This window comes from Nomascus leucogenys, chromosome 8 (genome assembly GCF_006542625.1).
Source record: "Nomascus leucogenys isolate Asia chromosome 8, Asia_NLE_v1, whole genome shotgun sequence".
Taxonomy (NCBI): domain Eukaryota; kingdom Metazoa; phylum Chordata; class Mammalia; order Primates; family Hylobatidae; genus Nomascus; species Nomascus leucogenys.
This window is the reverse complement of record NC_044388.1, coordinates 103,288,346-103,312,715: the sequence shown is the minus strand read 5'-3', so window position 1 is coordinate 103,312,715 and position 24,370 is coordinate 103,288,346. Positions and strand designations below refer to the sequence as shown.

At 49.4% G+C, this 24,370-nt stretch overlaps 1 protein-coding gene across 9 annotated transcripts in view; it reads right to left on the bottom strand.

Moving 5' to 3' along the window:
• The window catches only part of RALGPS1 (Ral GEF with PH domain and SH3 binding motif 1), a 300,052-nt gene that overhangs the window by 38,739 nt on the left and 236,943 nt on the right, over window positions 1-24,370 (bottom strand). For all 9 annotated transcript variants that reach the window (XM_030817835.1, XM_030817841.1, XM_030817832.1 and 6 more), the window contains exons 9-11: window positions 19,010-19,147; window positions 16,453-16,546; window positions 10,372-10,439 (exon numbers count right to left, since the gene is read on the bottom strand). In XM_030817835.1, coding sequence (XP_030673695.1) covers window positions 10,372-10,439; window positions 16,453-16,546; window positions 19,010-19,147 — 300 coding nt within the window. The remainder of the gene's footprint in view (window positions 1-10,371; window positions 10,440-16,452; window positions 16,547-19,009; window positions 19,148-24,370) is intronic.

Sequence of the window (24,370 nt, the reverse complement as noted above, 5' to 3'; positions counted from 1 at the left end):
GAGGGAGGGGGACTTGGGGTGACTGTCGGTGGAGTGGTATTCCTGGTACTGTCAGGTTTTGGGGACACGATGAGAAGTTCATTTTGGGATTGATATCTGGAGGCCACTGGGTAGATGGGCATAGTGCTCATGGCTGCTGAGGAAGACATGTGTTTGGGACGGGAAGCCTCGTTCCCACGGATTTCCGGCAGCATCCAAGTGGCCTGCCTGGGACAGCACTGCCCTATTTAAGCAGCCTGGCAGCCCTGCTGCCGCTCACAGGGGCACTTTCCAAGTATCGCACATCAGAAATTAATGGGAGGCAGCTGTGGCAGAGGGGAAACTACTCAACTTGGAGTCACAAGACTTGGGTTCCAGTCCAGCCTCTGCCCCACGCTGAGCTGGGAGCTCACAGTCCAGTCTCATTCTTTGGAGCCCGTGTTTTCTCATTGGAGGAGGGGGCTTGACAACTGTGCAACTGGGTGCTCTTGCAGGTACCACTCTGAGCCTCTGGTGCACAGGGTGACTTTCGCCTAATGTGAAGGGGGCTCAGTGTCCCTCCTGCCCCAGCTGAGAATCCGGTTCCCAAGGACTCAGGCCCTCTCCAGGTCTGCCAGACCCTGTGGCTCTCCAGGACACTGGGGCCCCTCTACACAGAAAGTCTGTGTTGAAACCCTTCTCTGGCCAGGTTTCACAGTGGAGCCTGGGAGCTGGTCACTTTCACATTCACACACATTGTTTCTCATACATGCAGCTCTCATGAGTTCTCGCTGTCAGCCAAGAGCTGTCTCACACATCATTTAGAGGGCCTGGTTCATTTCCTTTTTTTTTTTTTTTCTTGAGACAGGGTCTCGCTCTGTCACCTAAGCTGGAGCGCAGTGGCGCGATCATGGCTCACTGCAGCCTCCACCTCCTGGGATCAAGTGATTTTGCCTAAGCCCTGAGGAGCTGGGGCTGTAGGCAGGCGCTACCATGCCCAGATAATTTATATACTTTTGTAGAGATAGGGTTTTGCCATGTTGCCCAGGCTAGTCTTAAACTCCTGGGCTCAAGTGATCCTCCTGCTTCAGCTTCCCAAAGTGCTGGGATTACAGGTGTGAGCCACTGCACCTGGTTGACCTTGATCATTTCTTTCTGCAAATGGCATCCAATCACCCATCCTAGGGCAGATTCCTAGGCCACGGGGAGTGCAGAGCAGCAGATGCTGGGGGAGCCGCTAGTACTCGTGAGGAGCTGGGCCACATCCAGGCAGGGAGTTGGCCAGAGGTGGGTTTGAGTCTCGCCTCTTCTGCTTGACCTTGATGTGACAGGCTGCTGAGATGGGAGACTCCAAGAACAAAGGAGATGTGAAATCCCAGAGTAATGGGCCACAACTGGCCTCCTATCCCTGAGCTCCTCATGGAGGGCCCCCCCCACCCCGCCCATCTATTCCGAAAATATAAACGGGCAGAGAGAGTATGTTTCCAGGGAGAGGAGCACATGGAGAGAGGGCCTACCGCTTGCCCCTGGCTGTTCTCTTTTTCTACTCACACATAGTTAGGGGGAGTCTCCACAGACCCCCTGGGGAGGTTGAACTATGTTTCTAGCAGTCAGGAGACCCAGGAGAGCTGCTGTGCCTTACTCAGGTCTGACGAGGCCAAACAGCTGTGCCAGAAGACAGCGGTGGCCACAGGTAGGTCTGTTGTGCTCACAGGTCTGTTAGAATGAGGACAGGTATGGCCTCCTGTGGACCGAGGTGGCCCACATGAGGAAAGCTGGCAGAGTTGAGGGCTGGAGGGGACCCAAGCATCAGGAAGCTGGCAGTGGGCACCAGACTTTGCAGGGGGGCATGGAAGGGGCTGCAGGGGTCCCTAAAATAGATTTGCATCTGCCTGAGTCAAGGGACTTGTGGAATCTCTGAAATACCCGTGAAAGTGCCTGGGAGAAGAAGCATCAGTGATATTGGCTGCCAGCTAGAAGGCCCTGTGAAGTGGTTTGCCCCCTCCAAATCTCATGTTGAAATGTGATTTCCAGTGTTGGAGGCAAGGCCTGGTGGGAGGTGACTGGATCGGGGGGCAGATCCTTCATGAATGGTTTAGCACCATCTGCCTGGTGATAAGTGAGTTCTCACTCAGTTCGTGTGAGGTCTGGTTGTTTAAAAGTCTGGGATCTCCCCTCTCCTCACCCCTGGCTCTCTTGCTCCTGCTCTCACCATGTAACATGCTTGTTCATCCTTCACCTTCTGTAAGCTTCTTGAGGCCCTCACCAGAAGCCAAGCAGATGTTGGTGCCATGCTTGTAAAGCTTGCAGAACTGGGAACCAATTAAACCTCTTTTTAAAATAAATTACTCAGCCTCAGGTATTTATTTATGGTGATGCAAGAATGGCCTTACACAGAATATAGGTACTAGGAGTGCGGTATTTTCTGTATTAGTACATTTGCATTACTATAAAGGGATACCTGAGGCTGGATAATTTATAAAGAAAAGACATTTAGGCTGGGCGTGGTGACTCATGCCTGTAATCCTAGGACTTTGGGAGGCCAAGGTGGGCAGATCACCTGAGGTCAGGAGTTCAACAGCAGCCTGGCCAACACAGTGAAACCCATCTCTACTAAAAATACAAAAATTTGCTGGGCAGCTGGGCATGGTGGCGGGCGACTGTAATCCCAGCTACTCGGGAGGTGGAGGCAGGAGAATCACTTGAACTCAGGAGACAGAGGCTGCAGTGAGCCGAGATCACATCACTGCAGTCCAGCCTGGGTGACAGAGCGAGACTCCATCAAAAAAAAAAAAAAAAAAAAAAGGAAGGAAGGAAGGGAGGGAGGGAGGAAGGGAGGGAGGGAGGGAGGGAGGGAGGGAGGGAGGAGGGAGGGAGGGAGGGAGGGAGGGAGGGAGGGAGGGAGGGAGGAAGGAGGAAGGTAGGTAGGTAGGTAGGTTTAACTGGCTCATGGTTCTACAGGCTGTAAGGAATTATGCTGCCAGCATCTGCTTCCAGTGAGGGCCTCAGGAAGCTAAGGTACAAGTCACCACGCCTTGCTAATTTTTTTTTGTTTTTTAAACAGATGGGGTTTTGCCATATTGCTCAGGCCGGTCTCAAACTCTAGTCCGGGCTCAAGCCATCTGCCTGCCTCGGCCTCTCAAAGTTCCAGGATTACAGGCATGAACCACCACGCCTGGCCCCTAAACATGAGATCTGCAGGGGAAACATACTCTCGCTGCCCGTTTATATTTTCAGAATGGATGGGCGGGAGGGGCCCTCCGTGCGGAGCTCCAGGGATAGGAGGCCAGTTGTGGCCCATTACTCTGGGATTTCACATCTCCTTTGTTCTTGGAGTCTCCCATCTCAGCAGCCTTGACATCAAGGTCAAGCAGAAGAGGCGAGACTCAAACCCACCTCTGGCCAACTCCCTGCCTGGATGTGGCCCATATCACCCTATGCTCCAATTACGACTGTATCCTCTCCCCCTGTTGCCACAAGCCAAAGAGATGGAGAAAGGCCTAGGGAGGGAGAAGGGCCAAACACCCCTCCCTCTCTTGCCACAAGCAGCCAGGCCTGAAGCACCCCAACTAGGTTGTGACAAGGAGATTAGAGTTAATGTTAGATCAGGTTTGGAGTTCTGATTCTTACATGGAAGTTGCCTTCTGAGGACCAACTGGGGACAATGTGTGACTCAAAAGTGACTGTAGGAAAGTCAAGGACATGCCAATGTAATGCTTACTTGCACTATACAGATACATGGAGCTATGGGGACAGAGCCCAGAGGCTGTCCAGAGCCTCGGGCTTGGCAACTGGTTCTGCCACTTCCTCAATGCATGAGGCTGTGCAAGCACCTGCATCTTCACCTATAGAATGGGGATGACATTGGCCCCACCTCACAGTGTCTGTGTCAGGGTCACTGAGTGAGCACATGAGAAGTACTTACGATGGTGCTTGGCAGAGAGTACATGCTCAATGCAGCTCAGCTGCTATGACTGGTATTATGTAACTCTTGGAGCCTCTGTTTCCCTCCTGTGGAACAGCTGAGGTGCTGGCTTTAAAACCTGTCCACAAAGTCTTTGAGGCTGCTCCCATTCAGTGGTAGGTCTACGTCCCTCTCCTTGGACCTGCAGGCCTTCGTGACTGCCCTGAGCAGCAGAGTGTGGCAGCAGTAAGGCTGCGTGACTTCTGAGGCTGGCTCATAAGGGCTCTGTGATGCAGGTTCTACCCTGCTCTCCTTAGCCATTTGCTCTGGGTGAAAGCCAGTTGCCCTGCAGGAGGCTGCAATACTGAGGCTGCCATGCTGTGAGGAGGCCCAGGCCACAGTGGGAGGCCACAGGTAAGTGTTCCGCACCCCCCACTTGTAGCCCCAGCCCCATCTGGCAGCAAGCACTGAGCATGTGAGTGAAGATGGCTCCAGGTGACTCCAGCTCCAGCCCGAGCCCTGTTCAGCTTCCTGACCCACAGAGACTATGCATGTAATAAAATGGTTGTTTCATGCCCTTAGGTTCTGGGGTGGCTTGTGAGTGACAGCAGTACTGGTATGCTGGTGAGTGCCTCAGCGGGAGCTCCCTCTGTCCCCCTACCAACCCCCCAATGTCTGGACGGCACCAGAGCCTGCCTGGGAGGCCACGAGCTAACACTCTCAAGAGGTGAGTGTATGCCAGGCACTGAACTAAGGGGACTTCCCCAGAGACCCTGTGAAGTATGTCTGTATGAAGATTCCTATTCCTATTTCTCCAATAGGAAAACAGAATTAGGGGGATCAAACCAATGACCCAAGGGCCTACAGCTAAGAACTGCTGGAGCCAGGCTCTGAACTGAGCTCTGCCTGACTCCAGAGGTGGTTTCTACCACCAGGCAATACAACAGGGAGACACACAGGTATGTCAGAGAGCAGTCCTCACAGTGCGAGCACAGAAACCAGAGGCCAAGGCTGAAGATTTTCCTGGACTCGCGGTGCTGCCCAGGAATCTTCCGAGAAAACCTGTCAGTTGGTAAAGCCACGTGGAGGCGGGGCTAACAAAATTTGGAAATGTCTTCACCAGTTCCAAAGTACACACAAACATTACTTGCCCTCTCTGGGGGTCAACATTCTTTATGATTTTTTTCTCTCCAGGAAAATATTAGTTCATTTATAGAAACTAAACATTACATGTGGAGGGAAAATGGAAAACGTGGCATTCTTGGCCTTTTTTTCTCCACAGACACAGAAACTGAGAAGGTTTCTCCATTTCCTTTCTCACAGCCTATTTGTTGGTGTGGAACTGCCTGTGAAGTCATTCTGCAGGGGTGGAAAGTGGGGGCCAGCTCTCTGTGGGCAACAGGGACCATCCCAGAGACAAAGGGCAGCCTCAGCTCACAGACCACTTCGGACGTGAATCAAGGCCTCAAAGGGCGAGACCTGGGCCACTGTCAATGCGAGGGCAGGTGGGCTGGGTAGAGGCGTTGAGGCGTGGGCGCTGCCTAGAAGAGGGCCAGAGAGACCGCCCGGCACATTGGTCTTGCTCCCACTGCCTCCTTTCAGCTCCTCAGTGTGCCCATCCTTGCCCCTGGCAGCTTTTGCTGCCTGTTTCCCCGACTAAAATGTGAGCTTTGGGGGGAAGGTTCTTGCCTTCTCTTGCTGGGCACCTGGCTCACAGCAAGTCCTTGGCCTGGAAGTCTTGGGTGAATGAATGAACGAACATGTCTTAGGGCCTCTCCTTGGCAAGAGTAGGGGATGTGCCTACTGGAAAGGGCACCGAGCTGAAGCCTCCCCTGAAGGCTGAAGCTTCCCCTCCTGAGGAGCCGGGGAAGCCTGCGTTCCTCCCATTCCTGGGACTGCAAGAGGCACATTCCTGTCCCTGAGTCTGGTCAGGCTCCTGCCACGCAGCTCAGTCTGGCTGCCAGGTCCAGAAAGGCATCCCTGGAGCTGCCCCTCTGGCCCCACCCTCCCCGGACCCCAGGCCATCCCACAAACTGCAGCAGCACCCGTTCTCTGTCTTCTGAGGCTGCTAGTGGGAAGCTGGGACCCCCGAGTATGTCTGAAGCCTTCCAGGCACTCCTCGACCCTCTGGGTGATCGATGAAAACCTTCACATCCTGCTTCCAGGGCTGAAGCCAGGGATTTGGAAAATTGGTTGAAAACACTCCTATGAGCTGGGGCTTGCTCTGCTGTGGAAAACTGCGGGCATCAGCACTTCTCCCAAGGCTGTGCCGAGTCAGCAGTCGGCCCACTCTGGAGCTGCCTCTGAGGACCAGGTGCCTACAGGACCTGTAAGGAGCTTGAAGAGTTGTGGCTGACGGAGGGATTCCTGTCCTGGGCTCTAGGAATTCTAGACTGGGCCCTTCCTCAAGGGGCTTTCAGTCTGGCGGAGCAGACAGACATGGGCAAATAAGCACACAACTAACTGTGCCATCACTGCAGAAGGAAGTGCCACAGAGGGGCATGAGGGCCAGTTGCAGGAAGGAGCCAGGGCCAGCATGTGCCTGTAAAAGCCAGATAGTAAATAGTTCAGGCTCTGCAGGCCACAGGGTCTTTGTCCCAAGCACTCAACTCTGCCACTGCTGCATGAAAACAGCCACAGGCGATATGTCAACCAAAGGGGGGTGGCTGTGCCCATATGAAAACAGAGGGTGGATTTGTCCCCCAGTTTGCCAGGGCCTGGTTGTTACAGGGCCTGACCTGATCGGGGGTGGGGGTGATAGTGGGGAGAAGGCTTCCCCGAGGCAGTGGTGTTTAGCTAAAAGCTGCAGGCTGAGGCAGTGATGGAGGCAGAATCACAATATTGACAATTATGATAATCACATCACCATGATCAAGTTCCACCTAACACGTGTGTTCTATGTTGCGCACTGTGCTAACAACACAACCCTGTGAAGGAGGAAGATTTTATGCCCACTTTACAGATGGAGACACTGAGGCTTGGCAGTATGCTGAGTAGTCTGTTCACACAATTCAGTTGCATTTTTTGCCCTGCCCACTTGCCACTTCTGGTCGGGGGAGGCTGCCCCCTGAGATGCATCTCCTGGACCCCTCGCCCCCAGCTTTCTATTGGATTTGGCCAATGAAAGGCTCTGGCGGCAGACTGAGGGCTGGAGGAGAGAGAGGCCAGGGATTTCTCTCTGCTCCCTCCTGCTTCCTCCTCCCTGCCCACAGACCCTGCACAGCCAATCATCCTCCAGAACCCAGCCATCCCCAGGGATGGTAACACTTCTTCCCCATGCCCTTCAGCCTAGGACTCCACCCTCCCCAGGACCCTGGGCTGGCCCATGGGTGCCTCGCCATGCTTTATTGGTTCTGTTCATTAAAGTCTCTTTATGTGAACCATCTGGGGTCCATTCTGTCCCCTGCCAGGGCTCTGATGCTGCAGGTTGGCTGGCTTGCTGGTTTCTGGTCTCACATGGCTAATAAACAACAGAGCCAAGTAGAGGTGTGGGTGGATCGTGGGAAAGGAGGCTGTACCTGAGGAGGCTGGGCCAGGGCTGGCTCCTGGCTCCCCAGCTGACTTCCAGGACAGTCAGGGGTCAAAAGAGGCCAGGAAATGCAGTGCCTCCTTTCCTGCCCCAGGGCCCAGTGAGTGACCCCATTCTTGAGGCCCCCAATTAGCACTTTTACTTTTCTAAGCCTGGCTCCAGGTCTGCAACCTCCTGGTCTTCTCCCTAACCCTAGCAGGGGGAGCCAGTGTTGTTCAGTGCAGACCTGGGCTGGGGGCTGGGGCTGAAGCTGAGGCTGAGGCAGGGCCCTGGGCTCTTCCTCAGGGAGGAGATAGTGGGGCAGATGGTGGTGAAATGAAGGGACCAGCTGGGTCAGATAGATGCCTGGAGGGGAAGAGGAAGCCTCTGTCGCCATCACCCTGGCAGGAAGCAGCGTGCAGGAGTGTTGAATGGCTGGTGCTAGGGAGAGCCAGGCTGGCAGATGAGGGCTTGGGTTGGAGGTGAGGGTGGAGACACTAGGGAGGAGAAGAGCCCTCTGAGCCTCAGTCATGAGGCTGCAGCAACAGGATCTCCTCCACAGTTGGGCTAGTGTATACCAGAGGCCCACCCAGAGCTGCAGCCTGACTCTTCATCCACCCATCTATCCACCCACCCACCCACCCACCCTCTCCTCCAAAAGCCCTACAAAAATTGAGCATCTACAAAGGGCAGGCATAATGCCAGGTGGTAAAGATCCAACAAGGAATGAGTCGGGCCCAGTGACCAGACAGAGAATAATGACAAGTTGTGGTGAGTGCCATAAAGAAGCCAAGAGCTGAAATAAAGGCCACCCTGAACCCAACAGAATGAGCAGGAGCAGACCACAAAAACAAGGGGAAGAATGTCTAAGGCTCGAGCGAGGGGCCTGGGGAAGAGAACTTCACAGGCCTTGCTACTCTCAGGCAGAGGTGAGGCTAGGGTGTGGCCTGTGGATGGACAGAGCCACTATGGAGAGGCAGAGTTGGCTCACGCCAAGGCGAACCCCATCCTGTGCCTGACCCTGGGCCCTCCCACCTCTCCCTGCTCAGTGGCTGCAGCATGGAATCAGGCAGCAGGAAGGCGCACCGGGAGATGAGTATTCCAGAGCTGTTTGAAGGACAGCAAGTGTGGCATGGAGACTTCTTGGCATTTAGAGAAGTCCAGGGATGTGGCTCATCCTGTGAAGGCCATTGAACTGAAGAGGCTGCAAAGGCCAAACAGGCCTCTTATTCACACTAATTTGGAGGGGACTCGGAAGGACAGACCACCACTTTCATTTTGCTCCAGAATTCTGGCACTATCTCCCGATGCAATAGGCTAGTCTTTGCTAGCATTCCTTCTGTAGCTCTAAACAACTGCTGTCTCCTACAGTCTTCTGATAGGAACCCTGCCCTGCTCCCTCCTCGTCCCCCACAGGTCAGTTGTAGGTGACTGCGCACCTAAAAGGAGCAATGCTGACCGAGGGGGAAGGTGTTCTAGAATGGCAGAAATGACAAAGTAGAGACAAGACCAGCACTAGGAGCTTTCCTTCTGGCCACGCTTGCTGGGGGTCACCTGCCACGTATGGAAGGCAATGGATTTGGAAGACTGCAAGAGATATTTTAATACTGGGCTTATGGAAACCCTGTGAAAATCAAGCTTCCACCAGGACTGTCTTGAGGTATAGACAACAGCATTTCCAGAGGCCCCAAGAATCAACCAGCATGTCTCTCTAAGATACCAGAGGCCCCCAGGGGTGCTGGAGGTAGGGTCTGGCTTGTACAATGCAGCCAGGAGAGGCTAGAAAAGGCAAGCAGCCCGGAGTCCCCCCTGGGAATCAGGGCAGAGCCTTACTGGGTGGGGCTCATGAGAGGCTGCCACACTGGCCCTATGGGCTCTGTGGTCCTGTGTCTACCAGGAGCTGTTACAGAGGTTGGCCTGGCACCAGAGAGTGGGGAGAGTGGCTTGAGCAGGTCAATGGGCTAGGGGAGGTGTGGCACCACGTAGCAGCTTGTAGCAGCCACCCCCTTACAAACACGGCACATCAGACTCTGAGCCGAGTGCCTTCCAAATAGTATTTTGTTTTTGACATTCCAACGTTCCTGGGAGGAAGGTTTCATCATCCCGTTTTATAGGTTAAAGAAAAAAAAAAATGAGGCCCAAAGGGGTTAAGTCACTTGTCCAAGACTGCAGTGGCCTAGAACCCAGGGTGGTATGACCTAGAGCGCAAACCAGGGGGAGGAAGTGCTGTTGGGTTCCCCTTGACCCCCCACGCCCCCGACGGAGATCAGCTCCTGTTGCTGAGAGTCAGTTGGAATATGAGTAAAAAGTAACCATTAAATAGCAACGATGAAGCAGCCAACACTGAGTGCACTTTCACAATGTCAGTGTGAGCAGAGCACTTTACAGGCAGGCATGAGCTTACTCAGGCATCACAACAACCCGGGAAGGTAAGTCCTCATCTTCATTCTGTGGATGAGGCCACTGAAGATTACAGGTAAAGCAACAAAGCCAGGAAACGGCAGAGCTCGGGCTTGACTGCAAAGCCTGGGCTCAAATCACTAGGGGACAGTGTATGTGTGTTTCACAAGTCTGATGAGCCACCTGAATCTGGTGGCACCAAATACCCTGGGCATCCTCCCCATCCCTCCAGGGCACATAAACCCAAGCCTGGACAGCAGCCCAGCTAAGGGTCTGCAGAGCCTGGAGAAGATGCTGGGGCTTTCTCTACCTTGTGTGCGCTCCCAACTTGGGGCTCTGATCCTGCCTCTCTTGGGGCTGTTCAGGCCCAGGCTCTAACACTCAGGCTCTTCCAGGGAGCCCTGGCACAGAGGGCAACCACAGAAGTCCCCCATGATCAGGAGCCTGGGCAGGTTGGTGCAGGAGGGCTGTGAACAGGGATAGCTGAGTCTGCTAAGCTGCAAACTTGACTTGCCCTTGGGCTCCCCAGTCAAGGCCAACTCTGGCAGCCACAATTAGGCTATTAAAGTGGGTTTGCTCCCACTCAAGGTAGCTACGATACCTGCAAGATCTTCCTTGGAAGAGACTAGTCTTGGAGAGCTGCTTCCTGGTTCGATTCTGAGCGACAGTCTGAAAACAAAGATTTTCATAAGATCAGATGGGCTCTGGTTTACCACACAGGAACCTGTTTCGGGCTGGGAAAAGCTACTATAGTCACAGAAGCCAGGAATACTGTGAGATCTGCTCCAGATCACAGTCACTTCCCTCTGAGGTCTCCAGGGGGTTTCCACAGCCAAGAAACAATGGTTAAGATAAAGTGAAAAGGAGTTGAGTGTGGCCTACTGTCTACTGAGCACAGATGTGTTCACTCTGAACCAGTACATTTTCTAGATGAGGAAACTGAGGAGTGGTGAGGTTAAGCAGCTTCCCCAAATTCATAGGATTAGCAAGTGGCAGAGTAGGGGATCAAACCCAGGACTGTGTGACCCTGAACCAGAGTTAGGTTTTTTTTTCTTTTTTTCTTTCTTTCTTTTTTTTTTAGATGGAGTCTTGCTCTGTTGCCAGGCTGGAATGCAGTGGCGCAATCTAGGTTCACTGCACCCTCCGCCTCCCGGGTTCAAGTGATTCTCCTGCCTCAGCCTCCCAAGTAGCTGGCTAGGAATACAGGCATGCATCCCCAACCCCAGCTAATTTTTGTATTTTTAGTAGAGACGGGGTTTCACCATGTTGGCCAGGATGGTCTCAATCTCTTGACCTTATGATCTGCCCGCCTCGGCCTCCCCTTTTTTGAGACAGTCTTGCTCCGTTGCCCAGGCTAGAGTGCAGTGGCAAGATCTCGGCTCACTGCAGCCTCTGCCTCCCAGGTTCAAGCGATTCTCATGCCTCAGCCTCCCGAGTAGGTGGGATTACAGGCGTGTGCCACCATGCCTGGCTAATTTTTGTATTTTTAGTAGAGATGGGGTTTCACCATGTTGGCCAGGCTGGTCTCGAACTCCTGAGCTCAAGTGACCAGCCCGCTTCGGCCTCCCAAAGTGCTGGGATTACAGGCATGAGCCACCGCACGTGGCCTCTGAACCAGAGTGTTTAATCATTACACTGCACTCCCCATCATCAGATGCCCTTAGAGAGGGACAAGGCAACAGACATGCTATGAGGACTGGCCCTTCAATATATCTTTTTAAAGCACCGATTAAGAACTTCTGGGTGAAAATGACAGAGTGAGACTAGATGCCAGACTCTCCCTCTCCTCCCAAAACCAACAAAAAATTATAAAAGCTTACGAGTAAAATAACTCACCAGGTGCAACTAAACAAGGGAAGGGGCATAATTTAAAGCCATGAACTTCAAAGAATTAGAGTCAAGGAAAGAAAAAGAGGATTCTGAAACTGGACCAAGAGTTGCATCATGGCATGGCTCCTGTCAAGCCCAATGACAGGTCTCACTGGGTCTGAGTGGGGGTCCTTATCGTTCCCTCTGCTGAATGGCACCAGATGCTAAGGAAACAGGTGGAGAGCATGGCAGCTCCTCTGATGGAAATGAAGGCTCCATGGGGCATGATGTGAAACCTGAGAGTATCTCTTTCTGGAATGGGATACAGCTCCCCAACGAGGTGAAGGAAACTCCAACATAGGCCTTTTGCCAGAAAACACATATGTGAAACAGACTGCTTGCTTACTGCCTCCACAGAGCCTGAGCCTTCTACTCCCCCAGGCTACAGAAGAGGAGAAAGACTAAAACCCCTGGACCTCCCAGCTAGCAGTAAGGGATTCCCCTCTCACACACATGGGAGGAGGGCCAGACATCTCTCCCACCCTCATATTACAGCCATGGAACATCCAGACAGAGCCTCTCAAATGGGAGCCAGAAGAAAAGAAATGGAATGGCAATACAGCCAACATACTCTTGCAAAAGAAGGAAAGAGAACAGGCGAGTATTGCCCAATGGCCCAACCAAGAAGGCAGCCCCAAGAGCAGAGGAAATCCCATCAAGTGCTTAGAGCAGTGGAAACACAAGTAAAACAAAACCTGAAAAATGAGATGCTAAAACAAAGGAATGAGAAGAAAAAACGAGATTGAAGACCTAGGGGGAACAAATCCAGGACTGAAATAAGAGAGTGCTGAATGAATACCTAAGTAGAAAGAGACAATCCCAGTGACAGCTGATGAACAAGATGGAGATTGCCACTGCTAGCAAGAAGTGAATGGCTATGATGGGCAGAGAGCATCCAACACGGATTCCTGGAATCCCTGGAAGAGAGACGCCACGAAATGGCACACAAGTAGTCAAAGATATAAACAAAAGGAATTCTTCTGCCATGAAGAAAGATGACGACATCATGGTCTGGGGAGATCTGGTACAGAACCCTCTACTCTGAGGCATTCTCTTATGAAGCTTTTGAACTTTAAGGAATTCTTCACCTACCAGGTAGACAAGACCCTTAACAAGAGGGAAAAAAAAATCAGACGGGCTCATTCTCTACAGCAACACCCAAAGCCCAGAGGCAACGGCACACAGCCTGCAGTGCTGAGGGAGAGAAGCAAAGGAGGGCAGCCAGCAAGGCCGGGTCCAGTCCAATGCAGACATTTCTCTGAGGGAATGCAGGGCATGCGGGCCCTGTGAGCATTTTTATTTTTTTGGTGGAGCAGCAGGTAGAGGGACCTACTTCCTGATGAAATGCAGCTAAATTAAGGGACTGATTAAAATAAAGACTGCAGGAATGGAGAAGCTATGGAGAAACAACAGGTGGTAAAAACTGAATCTGTTTAAAAATACTAAACAGTAAGAATTATGATTCCTGAACATGTTTATGTTATAGACTTGGACTATGTGGTAATAATAACATAACTAACAAAAAGTTGGAAGCTGGTGAAGTGGAGGTTAAGGAAGGGGAGAGGGCTAATATTCTCATCTTTCATAACCTGAGTTGGCTGACACTGTTCACAATGGAAACCTAGTTAAAATAAAACTTATTGACTCAAGCCTCCTAATGTTTTTCCTGACCTCTTTTATTATCATTATTTTTTTTGAGATGGAGTCTCACTCTGTCACCCAGGCTGGAGTGCAGTGGCGCAATCTCAGCTCACTGCAACCTCTGCCTCCCAGGTTCAAGTGATTCTCTTGCCTCAGCCTCCCGAGTAGCTAGGACTACAGGCGTGAGCCACCATGCCTGACTAATTTTTGTATTTTTAGTAGAGATGGGGTTTCACCATATTGGTCAGGCTGGTCTTGAACTCCTGACTTCAGGTGATCTGCCCTCCTTGGCCTTCCAAAGTGCTGGGATTACAGGCGTGAACAGGCATGAGCCACCGTGCCCGGCCCTCTTTTATTAACTTTGGAAGGCTCTTTTGGAAAATAATCTCTCTTTTGGTAAATAAATATTTAAAGAGCAGCATTTTTTTTTCACATGAAAGTTTTTTTCTAGTTAAATTAAAATGAAATTAAAGTTAGTATTTTAAATTAAAAATAGCCAGTGTAGTGGAATCCAATTTTAATATTCTATCCTTCTATCCATCCATCTATCCATCCTTCCCTACATATATATATATTTTCTATGCATAGAAAAATGTCCAAAAGTATGTTCACTTAATGCTAATGGTCATGCTTTCTAGGTAATGGGAAATTGGGTAATTTTTCTTAAATAAAATAAAATAGAATAAAGGCTGTGGGAAATAAAGCACTGGTTGGACCTCTTGGCATAATATCTCCAAAGCAGATGGGGGAGAATGTCAGCAATGCAATGCCACTAATGTAATAACTAAGCCATTGCATCCTTGTGGGTGAGGAGCCAGCCTCCAGATGTCAGTTGGGCCATGGAGTGTGGGTCCTCAAGCAGAATCACAAGCTCTGCCCATCTCTTGCCCCTTGGAGCCAGGATCTCCCTGGGGAGGAACTCCCTTGATGGTCTGAGGGCCGGGGGTGAGAATGCAGGCCTCCTCCCTGGGTTTGTCCACTTTGACCACAACAAAGAGCTAGGCTGACTGCTGTTTAGCATCAGGTGCTGGGGCGTTACTCCTTCAAAGTAGAAGGAGTAATTACTCATGATTTGCAGCTTGTCCAAAGATTATCTCATGGTCAGAAGTATTTATAGGGCATTTTTCTCTCTAAAGCATATTAGTGTTAATGAAAAACCATTGTCTCCTTTATCACAATACTGGTGCATAAATGGAAAATATTATCCCAGAAACTAAGTGGGAATAATTTTGTACTCCAGGGCACTCTTTTCAGGAAGAGCAAATGCTTTGTAAATAAATAAAATGAACTTGATTTGTGGTAAGCATAATTTTAATGGTAATCTCTGGCTTTCATCTATTGTTGTTACTATAAGGTAATAGATCACAATTTCATATTATATTTTTTCTTTTATTTATTTATTTACTGTACTTTAAGTTTTAGGGTACATGTGCACAATGTGCAGGTTTGTTACATATGTATCCATGTGCCATGTTGGTGTGCTGCACCCATTAACTCATCATTTAGCATTAGGCGTATATTTTAACAAATTATTATATAAAACAACTAAAAGCATTATGTCTATGTTCCAAAAGATCATTAGAACCACCTAGGGAGCTTTGAAAAAATACAGATTTTCAGGCCCCACCCCAGACATCTGGATGGTTAGAGAGTTTCCCAGGTGACTCTGGTTTATAGCCACGGCTGCAGACCATGCCTGTAAAGCTGACCAGGTGGGACACTGCTTGAACATCCGTTCCCCTTAGGGTCTTTCCTGGTGAGTGAATTGTGGGTAACGTGGGGGTTGTTTCTATGGCTACAGTTCTCTACAGTTTTCACTATCTTAGATGAAGACCATGTAGTCTGGCTAATTAAATTCACAGACACAAAACTGGAAGAGAGAAAAAATATACTGGAATAACAAGATTCCAAGGAATCATGGCATACTGGAAGCCACTATAAGATAAGATTTAAAAGAATACAGATGCTCCTCAATTTGCAATGGGGATACATCCCAATAAACCCATCATAAGTTGGAAATATTACAAGCCAAAAATGCATTTAATACATTTAACCTACCAAACACCATAGCTTAGCCTAGCCTACCTTAAATGTGCCCAGAACACTTATATGAGCGTACAAAATCGTCTAACACAAAGCCTATTTTATAAGGAAGTGTTGAATATCTCATGGCATTTATTAAATACCGTGCTGAAAATGAAAAACAGAATGGCTGTATGGGTACTCAAAGAACAGTTTCTACTGAATGTGCGTTGCTTTCGCACCACTGTAAAGTTGAAAAATCGTTAAGTTGAACCATCCTAAGTTGGGGACCATCTGTGAATGTGAAGTTGACATTTAAGTGGTAAATAATTGATTATAAGATGGCTGGGACTTGCCTTAATACCAGGTCATATGAAAAAGTACTGAGGTTCTTAGTCTCAAGCTGAAAATGGGCCAAGAGGACTTCCAAGCAGTATGGCAGACAGGGTTAACACGAAAAAATCCTTCTTTTCCCTCCAAATACATAGAAATGCTGGATAAATTCCAAGATGCCACAAATGAAGAAAGAACTGAAGGCCTCAGCAGGGTTAGTGGAAGATGAGGCCAAAGGGCCCATGGGTTTGTTATGAGAACTGGGTCTACTCCACAGGGGTTCTACAGGGAAGGAGGTAGGGCCTTGAATACTGCAGAGAGCTGAGAGTTATAAGGAACTGTCTCATCCATGAAACAGGCTCTTGGAGAACTCTGTTTGCTGGTCTGGAGATATGGCTAGAAGCTGCCTTGCCACCCAGCACTGTGGGTGGGGGAGTCACTTGTGAGAACCAGAACACCAAGCCTGTGCCATTCACAGCTGTGGGGTCCAAGTTCATATTATCCACGCCATGTGGGAAAGCCACACTAAGAAGTTAACACAACACCTTCCTCTGAACTGGGGGGCCTATAAGGATGGGGCAGAGATGGGTATGAGAGCTGTTCAGACATCACCACTGCGGGGCTGTGAGGTTGAAGGTAACACTGCACACGTGTGCTTGTGTGTGCTGGGGCCTGGGCGCTACTGCCGTGGATTCTGATAAGCCCTGCAGGTGGCTACTCACTGGTCCCAACAAGGGCTAGGCCACTTGCAGGGACCTGAGCACTAAGGACAAAAGTGGGGCTGGGAGGCCTGACGCAGGAGTAGGTGGGGACTTACTTGTAGTTGTCGTCTTCCACAAACTTCTGGAGCTCTTCAATGTAGCGTACAGACTTCAGGTACTTCTGCACATGGGGCAGGGTGGTGAGGTGATCTGCAAAAGGTGGACCAAATCCAGAAACTTTAGGCTCTCCCCATCTTTAGGCCCCCAGATGAGGAGTACAGAAATCACGATTTTAGATGCTCCCGGGATACTGAGCCTCATTCACTCTTCCAGCAGTTGCTGATGCTCTTTGGGGACTGGCCCTGTGCTGGCCACTGGAACAGAGGGATCATCAGGCCTGGGTTCTGCCCTCAAGGAGTGCCTCCCAGATGCCTGGGCCTTAGTCACCACACTCTGAGGCCACCATTTTTTTTTTAGCCAGGAAGGAGGAGCTGCACCTCCACTCAGATATCAGGAACTGGGGAAAGATGGCTCCCTGGCCTCCAGAACAGACCAGAGCCAGGTGTCTGTGCCCTAAAACAGGTTTCCATTGGAGTAAATGGGCAAGCCTCCTATATCTACCCACCAGCTGTGTGACATGAAGACAAGAATGAATGAACAGACCCTGTCCAGCCAGGTGTGGAGGCCTAACCCAGAAGCTGGCCTATGACTGGACCTGCTGCATCCTAGGAAGAAAGGGAGAGGTCCCTGAACATGCCTGTGCCAGGCTCTGCAGCAGGTAATTTTATAGGAGTCATCTTTGTTAACCTTCACACGTGCCTCACGTGGGAGAAACAATATCCCCATTGCACATAGGAAGAAACTGTGGCAACCTGCACAGGTCACATTGCTGAGAAGGGCAGAGCTGGGTTTGGACTCCAGGTGATGGAAGGCTTCTGCCACATAGTGTTGCCCGTCTCTGGAGGGACTGGTGTCAGCTGCTCTCTGCAGACCTTCACAAACAGTCACTGCACTCCTTCTGAGAGGGCCACTGGGTGGGACAGAACAAGCCAAGGGGAGAGGTGGAGGGAGTAGAGGAGGTCGTGAAGAGGAGCAGAAAAGAGGGTGGAGAGGACCCTCACTTTCTGGAGAGGTGCGTCCAGGTGCAGCAGGAACACCTGATAGCTCTGGCCCTTCATAGCGAGATTCTGAGCAGATCATTTTGTTTCTCTGAAGCCTCAGTGTCCTCTCTCTGAAGTGAGGATGACACCTGTTTTACAAAGCTGATGGTGGAGATGACGCAGGTGAAGGTGAACAGTGGTAAGAGAGCATCTGCTGGGCTCTCATGAAATGCCAGGGACTGTGCTAAGGGCTCTGCATGAATCCTATCCCCATTTTTATGCATGAGAAAACCTTCAAGGGGAGAAAGTGACTTTTCAAGAGACAAAGCTGGAATAGGAACCGGAGTCTATCTGACCCTGAAGCCCATGTCTGGTTGCTCTGCTGGCCAGCGGAACAAGTATCAATGTATTTGTGTTGGAGAAGGCCTGGGCCAGGAGAAATCTGCCCTGGGAATACAGGTGCCTCCTACCCCTCCTGTCAGAGGAAAGCTGCCCTGAAGTGTGGGAACCCCCACCCTGCCTAGGGATGCTGTGGAGGGGCTGGTGAGCAGGGCTCTTGCTTTGGTGAACCCACCCTGGCTTCCCTGTGACGTTCCCAAATGGAGGCTGTGGATTTTCTCACAACCTATACACAGCAGGTGAGGCTGGGTTCCTTCCTACCACGCCCCGTTGGTGCTTCTAGACTTTTACTCCTCTGCCGTCTTGTGAAAACCTTGCTCCCCAGAGGCAGGTGCCTAGAGCCCCACCCCCATGCGCCACACCCCCTTCACAGCTGACTTCCGCTGACTGGCCGCCTGCTCATCAGTGCTAATTCCCAGAAGACTTCAGCACCTGGCTCACAGTCAAGCTCCACACCCCAAGTCTGCCATCTTCTCGGGTGAAATCAATCCCCAAATGGATGGCCCATCCAGCATTCTGATATCATCTCCAATGACTTTCTCCATCCCTCTTACACACCCACCATCATGGGCGCACTGTGGATCTGGCCACGTGCAGCAGAGTGTGGCCAGTCGCTCACCACATCATTTCCCTTCTCCTAGGCCCACAGTTAGATTATATTTCCTAGTCCCTGTCAGCAAAAGTGGCCTGCACTGCTTGCAAGCCTGGCCCATAAAACCCACCCATGTGTGGTTCTCTCTCATCCTGCACCTGCCAGCTGGATGCAGAGTCCAGTGGAGGATTCTGAGGCCATGGGAGATGGCAGGGTCACAGAACAAAGAAGCCTGATCCCCAAATCTGCTTGGAGGAGAGCTGCCCAGAAAGCTCTTCATGCATGAATGACCCAGGAGCCAGAAAGACCTGGGCTCTGCCACTCATTAGACGTGTGATTGTGGACAAGTGACTAAACTGTTTTCAGCCTCAATTTCCTCACCTGTAATACAGAAATAGTAACACCTAGTTTGCACAGCTTTTGAAAATCAAAACTACATATAAAAGGATCTAGTACATGTTTGATGCTCGAGATATTAAAATGAAGAACTTTGTAGTTCTTTGGTTTCTAGAGCTCTCTCACTGATAAGACCCAAATTTCAATGAGGTAAGATTTCACAATTCTAACAAAAAGGGTACTAACCATAGCTGCAGGAAACTTGTAAATCAGCAATTATTCGAAGAATATTGTTCATCTGATTGGATCTTTGTTCGTTTTCCATGATGCTGCCTGAGGCAGGATATGCAGAATCAATGTAGATTAAATCCAGAAGATAGATTCCTAAAATTAAAGAAGATATTTCATGACAGAAGGAGCTTACCACAAACCAGAACAAAATAGCACAAAATAGTACTGATCTGCTAAAAAATATAAAGGGTGACTTATGGAAAACTGAGATAATATTTGGACTTTAATTCCAATCCTGATTACTAATTTTTTCACACAGCACTGCCCAACTATAAATCAAACATCTGAGCAACAACCAAAATGTATGCTGGCAAGATTTTAGCATTTCTAGTTCAAATACTCTCCAGCAATAAGGCTTTTACCTGTAATCCAACTAGAAAATAACGGGACATGAAAGGGATGAATACTTGTGTTTCTTACCAACTGCTGAAGTTTAATAGGTCTAAGGTGCCACGTCCAGGAGAACACCCATTTGGGCTGAATTCAGTTTCTTCTTTATTTGCCCAGCTGTCTGTCTATTTGTTCCCCTACCCCTACCTCATCATACATTAACTAAGAAACAAAAGAAAAAATTAAAAAAGCAACAGCTCTCAGTACAAAGAACTAAAGCTAGAGAATTTGGCCAATGGTGCTTAATAAGAAAAAAAGATGTGAAATAAAAATATGGCTATGTTACAGAAATAGTCATATGTAGTTTGCACAGCTTTTGAAGATCAAACCTATGTCTAAAAGGATCTTAATAAGATCCATCGCAGGCCAGTGATAAGCTGGGGGGATTTGAGGACAAACTGCCTGGCTGGGGAAGGGGAAGGGCCGCTGGATATGCAGCCACTACACAGCTCTTAGCTGGCTGACTAGCTGCAGGGCCGAGCTTCAGACACCTGGAGATGTGCATGGGCCAAGAATGGAATGTCCTTTCAGCTGCCCTCCAGGAGCACTGCTGTTGTGCCCACCACACTGGCAGAGTTGGGCAGTAGAAGTGACATAAAGCAGAATTCAACCCAGAAAACATTAAGCAAAGCAAGGAAGAGTGCTTGCTCTAAAAAACAAAAGCCCAGGTGATCGAGAAGATCTAATGGTTATAAATTTATATGCATAAAGAAACAATACATCAAATTATACATAGTATAAAAAAGTTAGAAATGAAAAGTGAGTTCAACAAAAACACAACCATAGAGGGAGGCTTTGGTATGTCTTTTCCAGAATTTATATAAGTATAAATGTATACATCATACACATATATATACACATATACACATATATATATATTAATGCAATGATATAGTATTACGGTAACAACGTTAACAAGCTTGGGGAAGAGCATGGTGGTTCATGCCTGTAATCCTACCACTTTGGGAGGCCAGGGTGAGCAGATTGCTTGAGCCTAGGAGCTCGGGACCAGCCTGGGCAACATGGCAAAACTCCGTCTCTACAAAAAATACAAAAATTAGCTGGCCATGGTGGTGCATACCTGTAGTCCCAGCTATTTGGAAAGCTGAAGCAGGAGGATCGCTTGAGCCCAGGAGGTGGAGGCTGCAGTGAGCTGAGATTGTGCCATTGCACTCCAGCCTGGGTGACAGAGCAAGAGGCTGTCTCAAAAAAAAAAAAAAAAAAAAAAGGCTAGGCATGGTGGCTCATGCCTATAATCTCAGCACTTTGGGAGGTCAGGATCACCTGAGGTCAGGAGTTCAAAACCAGCTTGGCTAACATGGTGAAAGCCCATCTCTACCAAAAACACAAAATTAGTCAGGTGTGGTGGTGGGCACCTGTAATCCCAGCTACTTGGGAGGCTGAGATAGGAGAATCACTTGAACCCAGGAGGCGGAGGTTGCAGTGAGCTAAGATCGGGCCACCGATCTGTTGCCAGCCTGGGCAACAGAGCAGGACTCTGTCTAATAATAATAATAACAATAACAAACTTGGTTTTCTATAAATGAAAATATAGTTCTTTTCAGGTACCCATGGAGTACAAAAATTGATTGTGATATAAAGAAAACCTCAGTAAGTCCTAAAAAGTAAATGCTGTATTATCTACTTTCATTGACCTTACTACATCTAGGATTTAACAATAAATACAGAAAAAAACCTAACCATTTGAAAACACACACGCATGCACACACACACTCATGTAACTCTTAGGTCAAAGAAAAAATAAAAAATCTCTTTGAAGAATCTATTCGAAGACAATGACAAGGAGAATACTGCATATCAAAACTTATGGGTTCTGACCAAAGTGGTAATCAGGGGGAAATTTATAGCCTTAAAAATTTACTATTAAACAACTAAGAATTATTACAAACATTGGAATTAACTTGGTTAATTATATAAAAGTTGTGAGGGTTTGTGCATGGATAGATGAGCACTGCACTAAGAGTTATATGTTCATTATCTGATTTATCCTTCTAACAAGCTATTTTACAGAGAAGGAAAAGGAAACTCAGAGAGGATGTGTAACTTGCTCAAGGTCATGCAGCTGGTAAATGATAGAGACAGGAGTCGAACCCAAGCCTGCCCCCTCCAGAGTACACACTTCCTGTCGTTACAGTGGAGCACTGGTGCTAGATACCATGAGTCATTCGTCTGCTTTTAAAATAGATGCACATTGTTACGGGAAACTGTTAAATCACAGAAACATATGCTAATGCTTCTCACAGGAGCCATTACCACTTCCTTTCTTCCTGGTGGTACCATGTTTCCAAAATTTTAATAATTAGAAATAATTTCCCTTGTAGAGAAACTCCAAGTTTGGTGAGTTTGAATCCACAGATTTATTCTTTCTCTTCACCTTGTTTTTCTTCTCCCCTCTTAAACATGTAACTCAGTTACCACCCTGAAGTGTCAGCAATGGCAATCCTGAAAATGCTATTACGGCTTCACCCACAACAAAAAGCATCCTCTAGTGCACGGCAGGGAGTGAAGAGATGTGGGACATAGGGCAGCTTTATTCCAGACGCAATGTGCAGACTTCGGCCCAGCTGGCTCAGAGTGGCAGAGTGAAAGCTCAGCCTAGGAGCAGAGAAACTGGAGAGTAGGATGGGGGGAAAGGAAACTTGCTCCCGGGGGATCAAATCCAAGACAGAAACTTCCCTTCTGTCTCATGGGATCCTGCCACCAACCCTGGAAAGTAGGAGGAGAAAACTAAAGCTCAGAGAGATTAAGAAACCTGCCCAAGGCCTCACAGTAAGGGTGATGGAATTTGAACCCAGGTCTATCAGGCTGCTGCACCCATGTTCCCACCCACTGGTCATCAGAAACACAGAGGGAGTTGCCTTTTCTCAAGTAACACCCTCAACATGAAAGGTGCACCCTATGCTGCCCTGTGAGGACAGGTGCTGGACACTGGGCCTCCTCTTGGGTTCCTGGAGGTGGATCCCTGAGTGGTGCTCTGCAAACTGAGGCCCACAGAGTTCATAATTCCCCTCTACAAAACGTGCAGATGCCCACACCTGCCTACTCCTCAAGACCCAGGAGTGTGAGCCAAGGCCATACCTGCTGAGGACTGGGTAAAGCACCCCTCAAAAGGAAGCCTCCTGGCTCCAATGACGTGGGGAGACCTTGAGCCTAGGCAATGCCTAGAAAGAACCTCCATATAAATAGCCTTTCACTCCCACAACGAAAACCACAGCACAAGCAGCAAGTTTCCTACAGTTAACAATGCACAAATCCACAGAAATCTTTTCAGTACTGTATTAGGCCACAACAGAGATATGTATAAGCCTAAACTATAATGAAATCATAAGAATAACCACCTTCCACTTGTACCATGTCAGGCACAGTGCTGAGCCCTACATGTAGTTGGCACTCCCCACAACTATACTCAGACACTTGTTTGCATCATTTGCGTATTTCAAATCTGATTCCCCATCAGGCCTAATGCCTCAAGGGCGGGAAGTGTGTCTTGCTCCAGGAGCTCAATCTCCAGCATCCAGAACCCAGCACACGGGAGCTGCTTGGTAAATGCTGGCTGACAAAGGAATGCATGAGAGAAGGCATATTTTATTTAACTCATAAAATAACCTTATGAAGCACATGTTACCCTCGTTTTGTAGCTGAAGAGAGAGCCACCACCAGTCAAGTGATGATAAAGAGAGCTAATGCTTACCGAGCACATACTGTGTGTCAGTTGCCCAGATTATCGATTCATAAGAAAAATGCTGTTGTCAGGGAGGTTTCATTGTGATTTTATAAGGGAAGAAACTGAAGCTGAGAGTGGTTACACCGCTTGTCTGTGGCCACACAGCTGGGAAGTGGCAGAAGCAGGATTTGAGCACAGGTCTGTCCAGGTTGCCTATGGGCAGTTCTTCTTTTACTCCAGCCAGACTCTCTGGTGTATGGCAGCCAGTGAGGCAAGATAGGGGCATAGGTGAACCCAGGCTATGGCTGTCCCTGCCTGATTTCCCCTATGGGGTCAACACTCTCCAAAAGGGTTCATGAATCTACTGTGGCTGCCTCCCCTGTGCCATCTACCACCTGCTACTCTCCACCTCCCTCATGCCCACTGTGGTCAGTCTGGTCAGCCCCCAGGTCCCATCATCAGTGTCCCACCCAGTCCTGGGGGTCCTTCCAGCTCTGCTACATGACAAGCAGCTGTGGTATAAGTGAGAGAACGTGGGGCCCCGATCCAGGAGACTCGGAACCCTGGCTCTGCCGCTCACCAGCTGGGTGGCCTTAGGCAAGCCTTTTTACCTCCCAGGGCCTCAGTTTCCTTGACTGTGAATAAGGGTAATAACAGTGGTTTACACGAGTCTCCCAGTCCAGGGCCTGGACCACTTAAGTGCATAAGAAGCTGAGCTGACCTTATGGCTGGCCCTATTCGAAGCAGCAGCATGGGAGGAATGAGCCCAGCTGGGTTTGCCACAACCATGGATGGCGCCCAGATGCCGACTGCATGGTGGCCACCCCCTAGTTGGACCAGTGCTTGGAGCTGTCACCTGGACTGGGACAGCACAGCTGGACACCTCAGCTCCTATTCCTATTTACACAGAGTTACTAAAGCAGATGACGCTGTGATGTTGGCCTTATGAAGATGGACAGTAATTGGATCAGCCATTGGCCCTGGCTGCCTTGGGGCTGGACAGTGCCAGGGACCAGGCAAGGCTGAGAGGTGCAGACCTGTTGGGGGAAATAACCCTGACAGTAACAGCCACTGTCTACTCTAGGGAAGGTAGGTATTGTGTTTACCATGGCACCTTACCAGTGACCCTGTACAGAAGGCACTCCTGTTCCCCACCATTTTACAGATTAGGAAACTGAAGCTTAGTTTCAGTTGGCCAAGATCACACAGCTTGCAAGTGAGAGAATTAGGATTTGAATTCA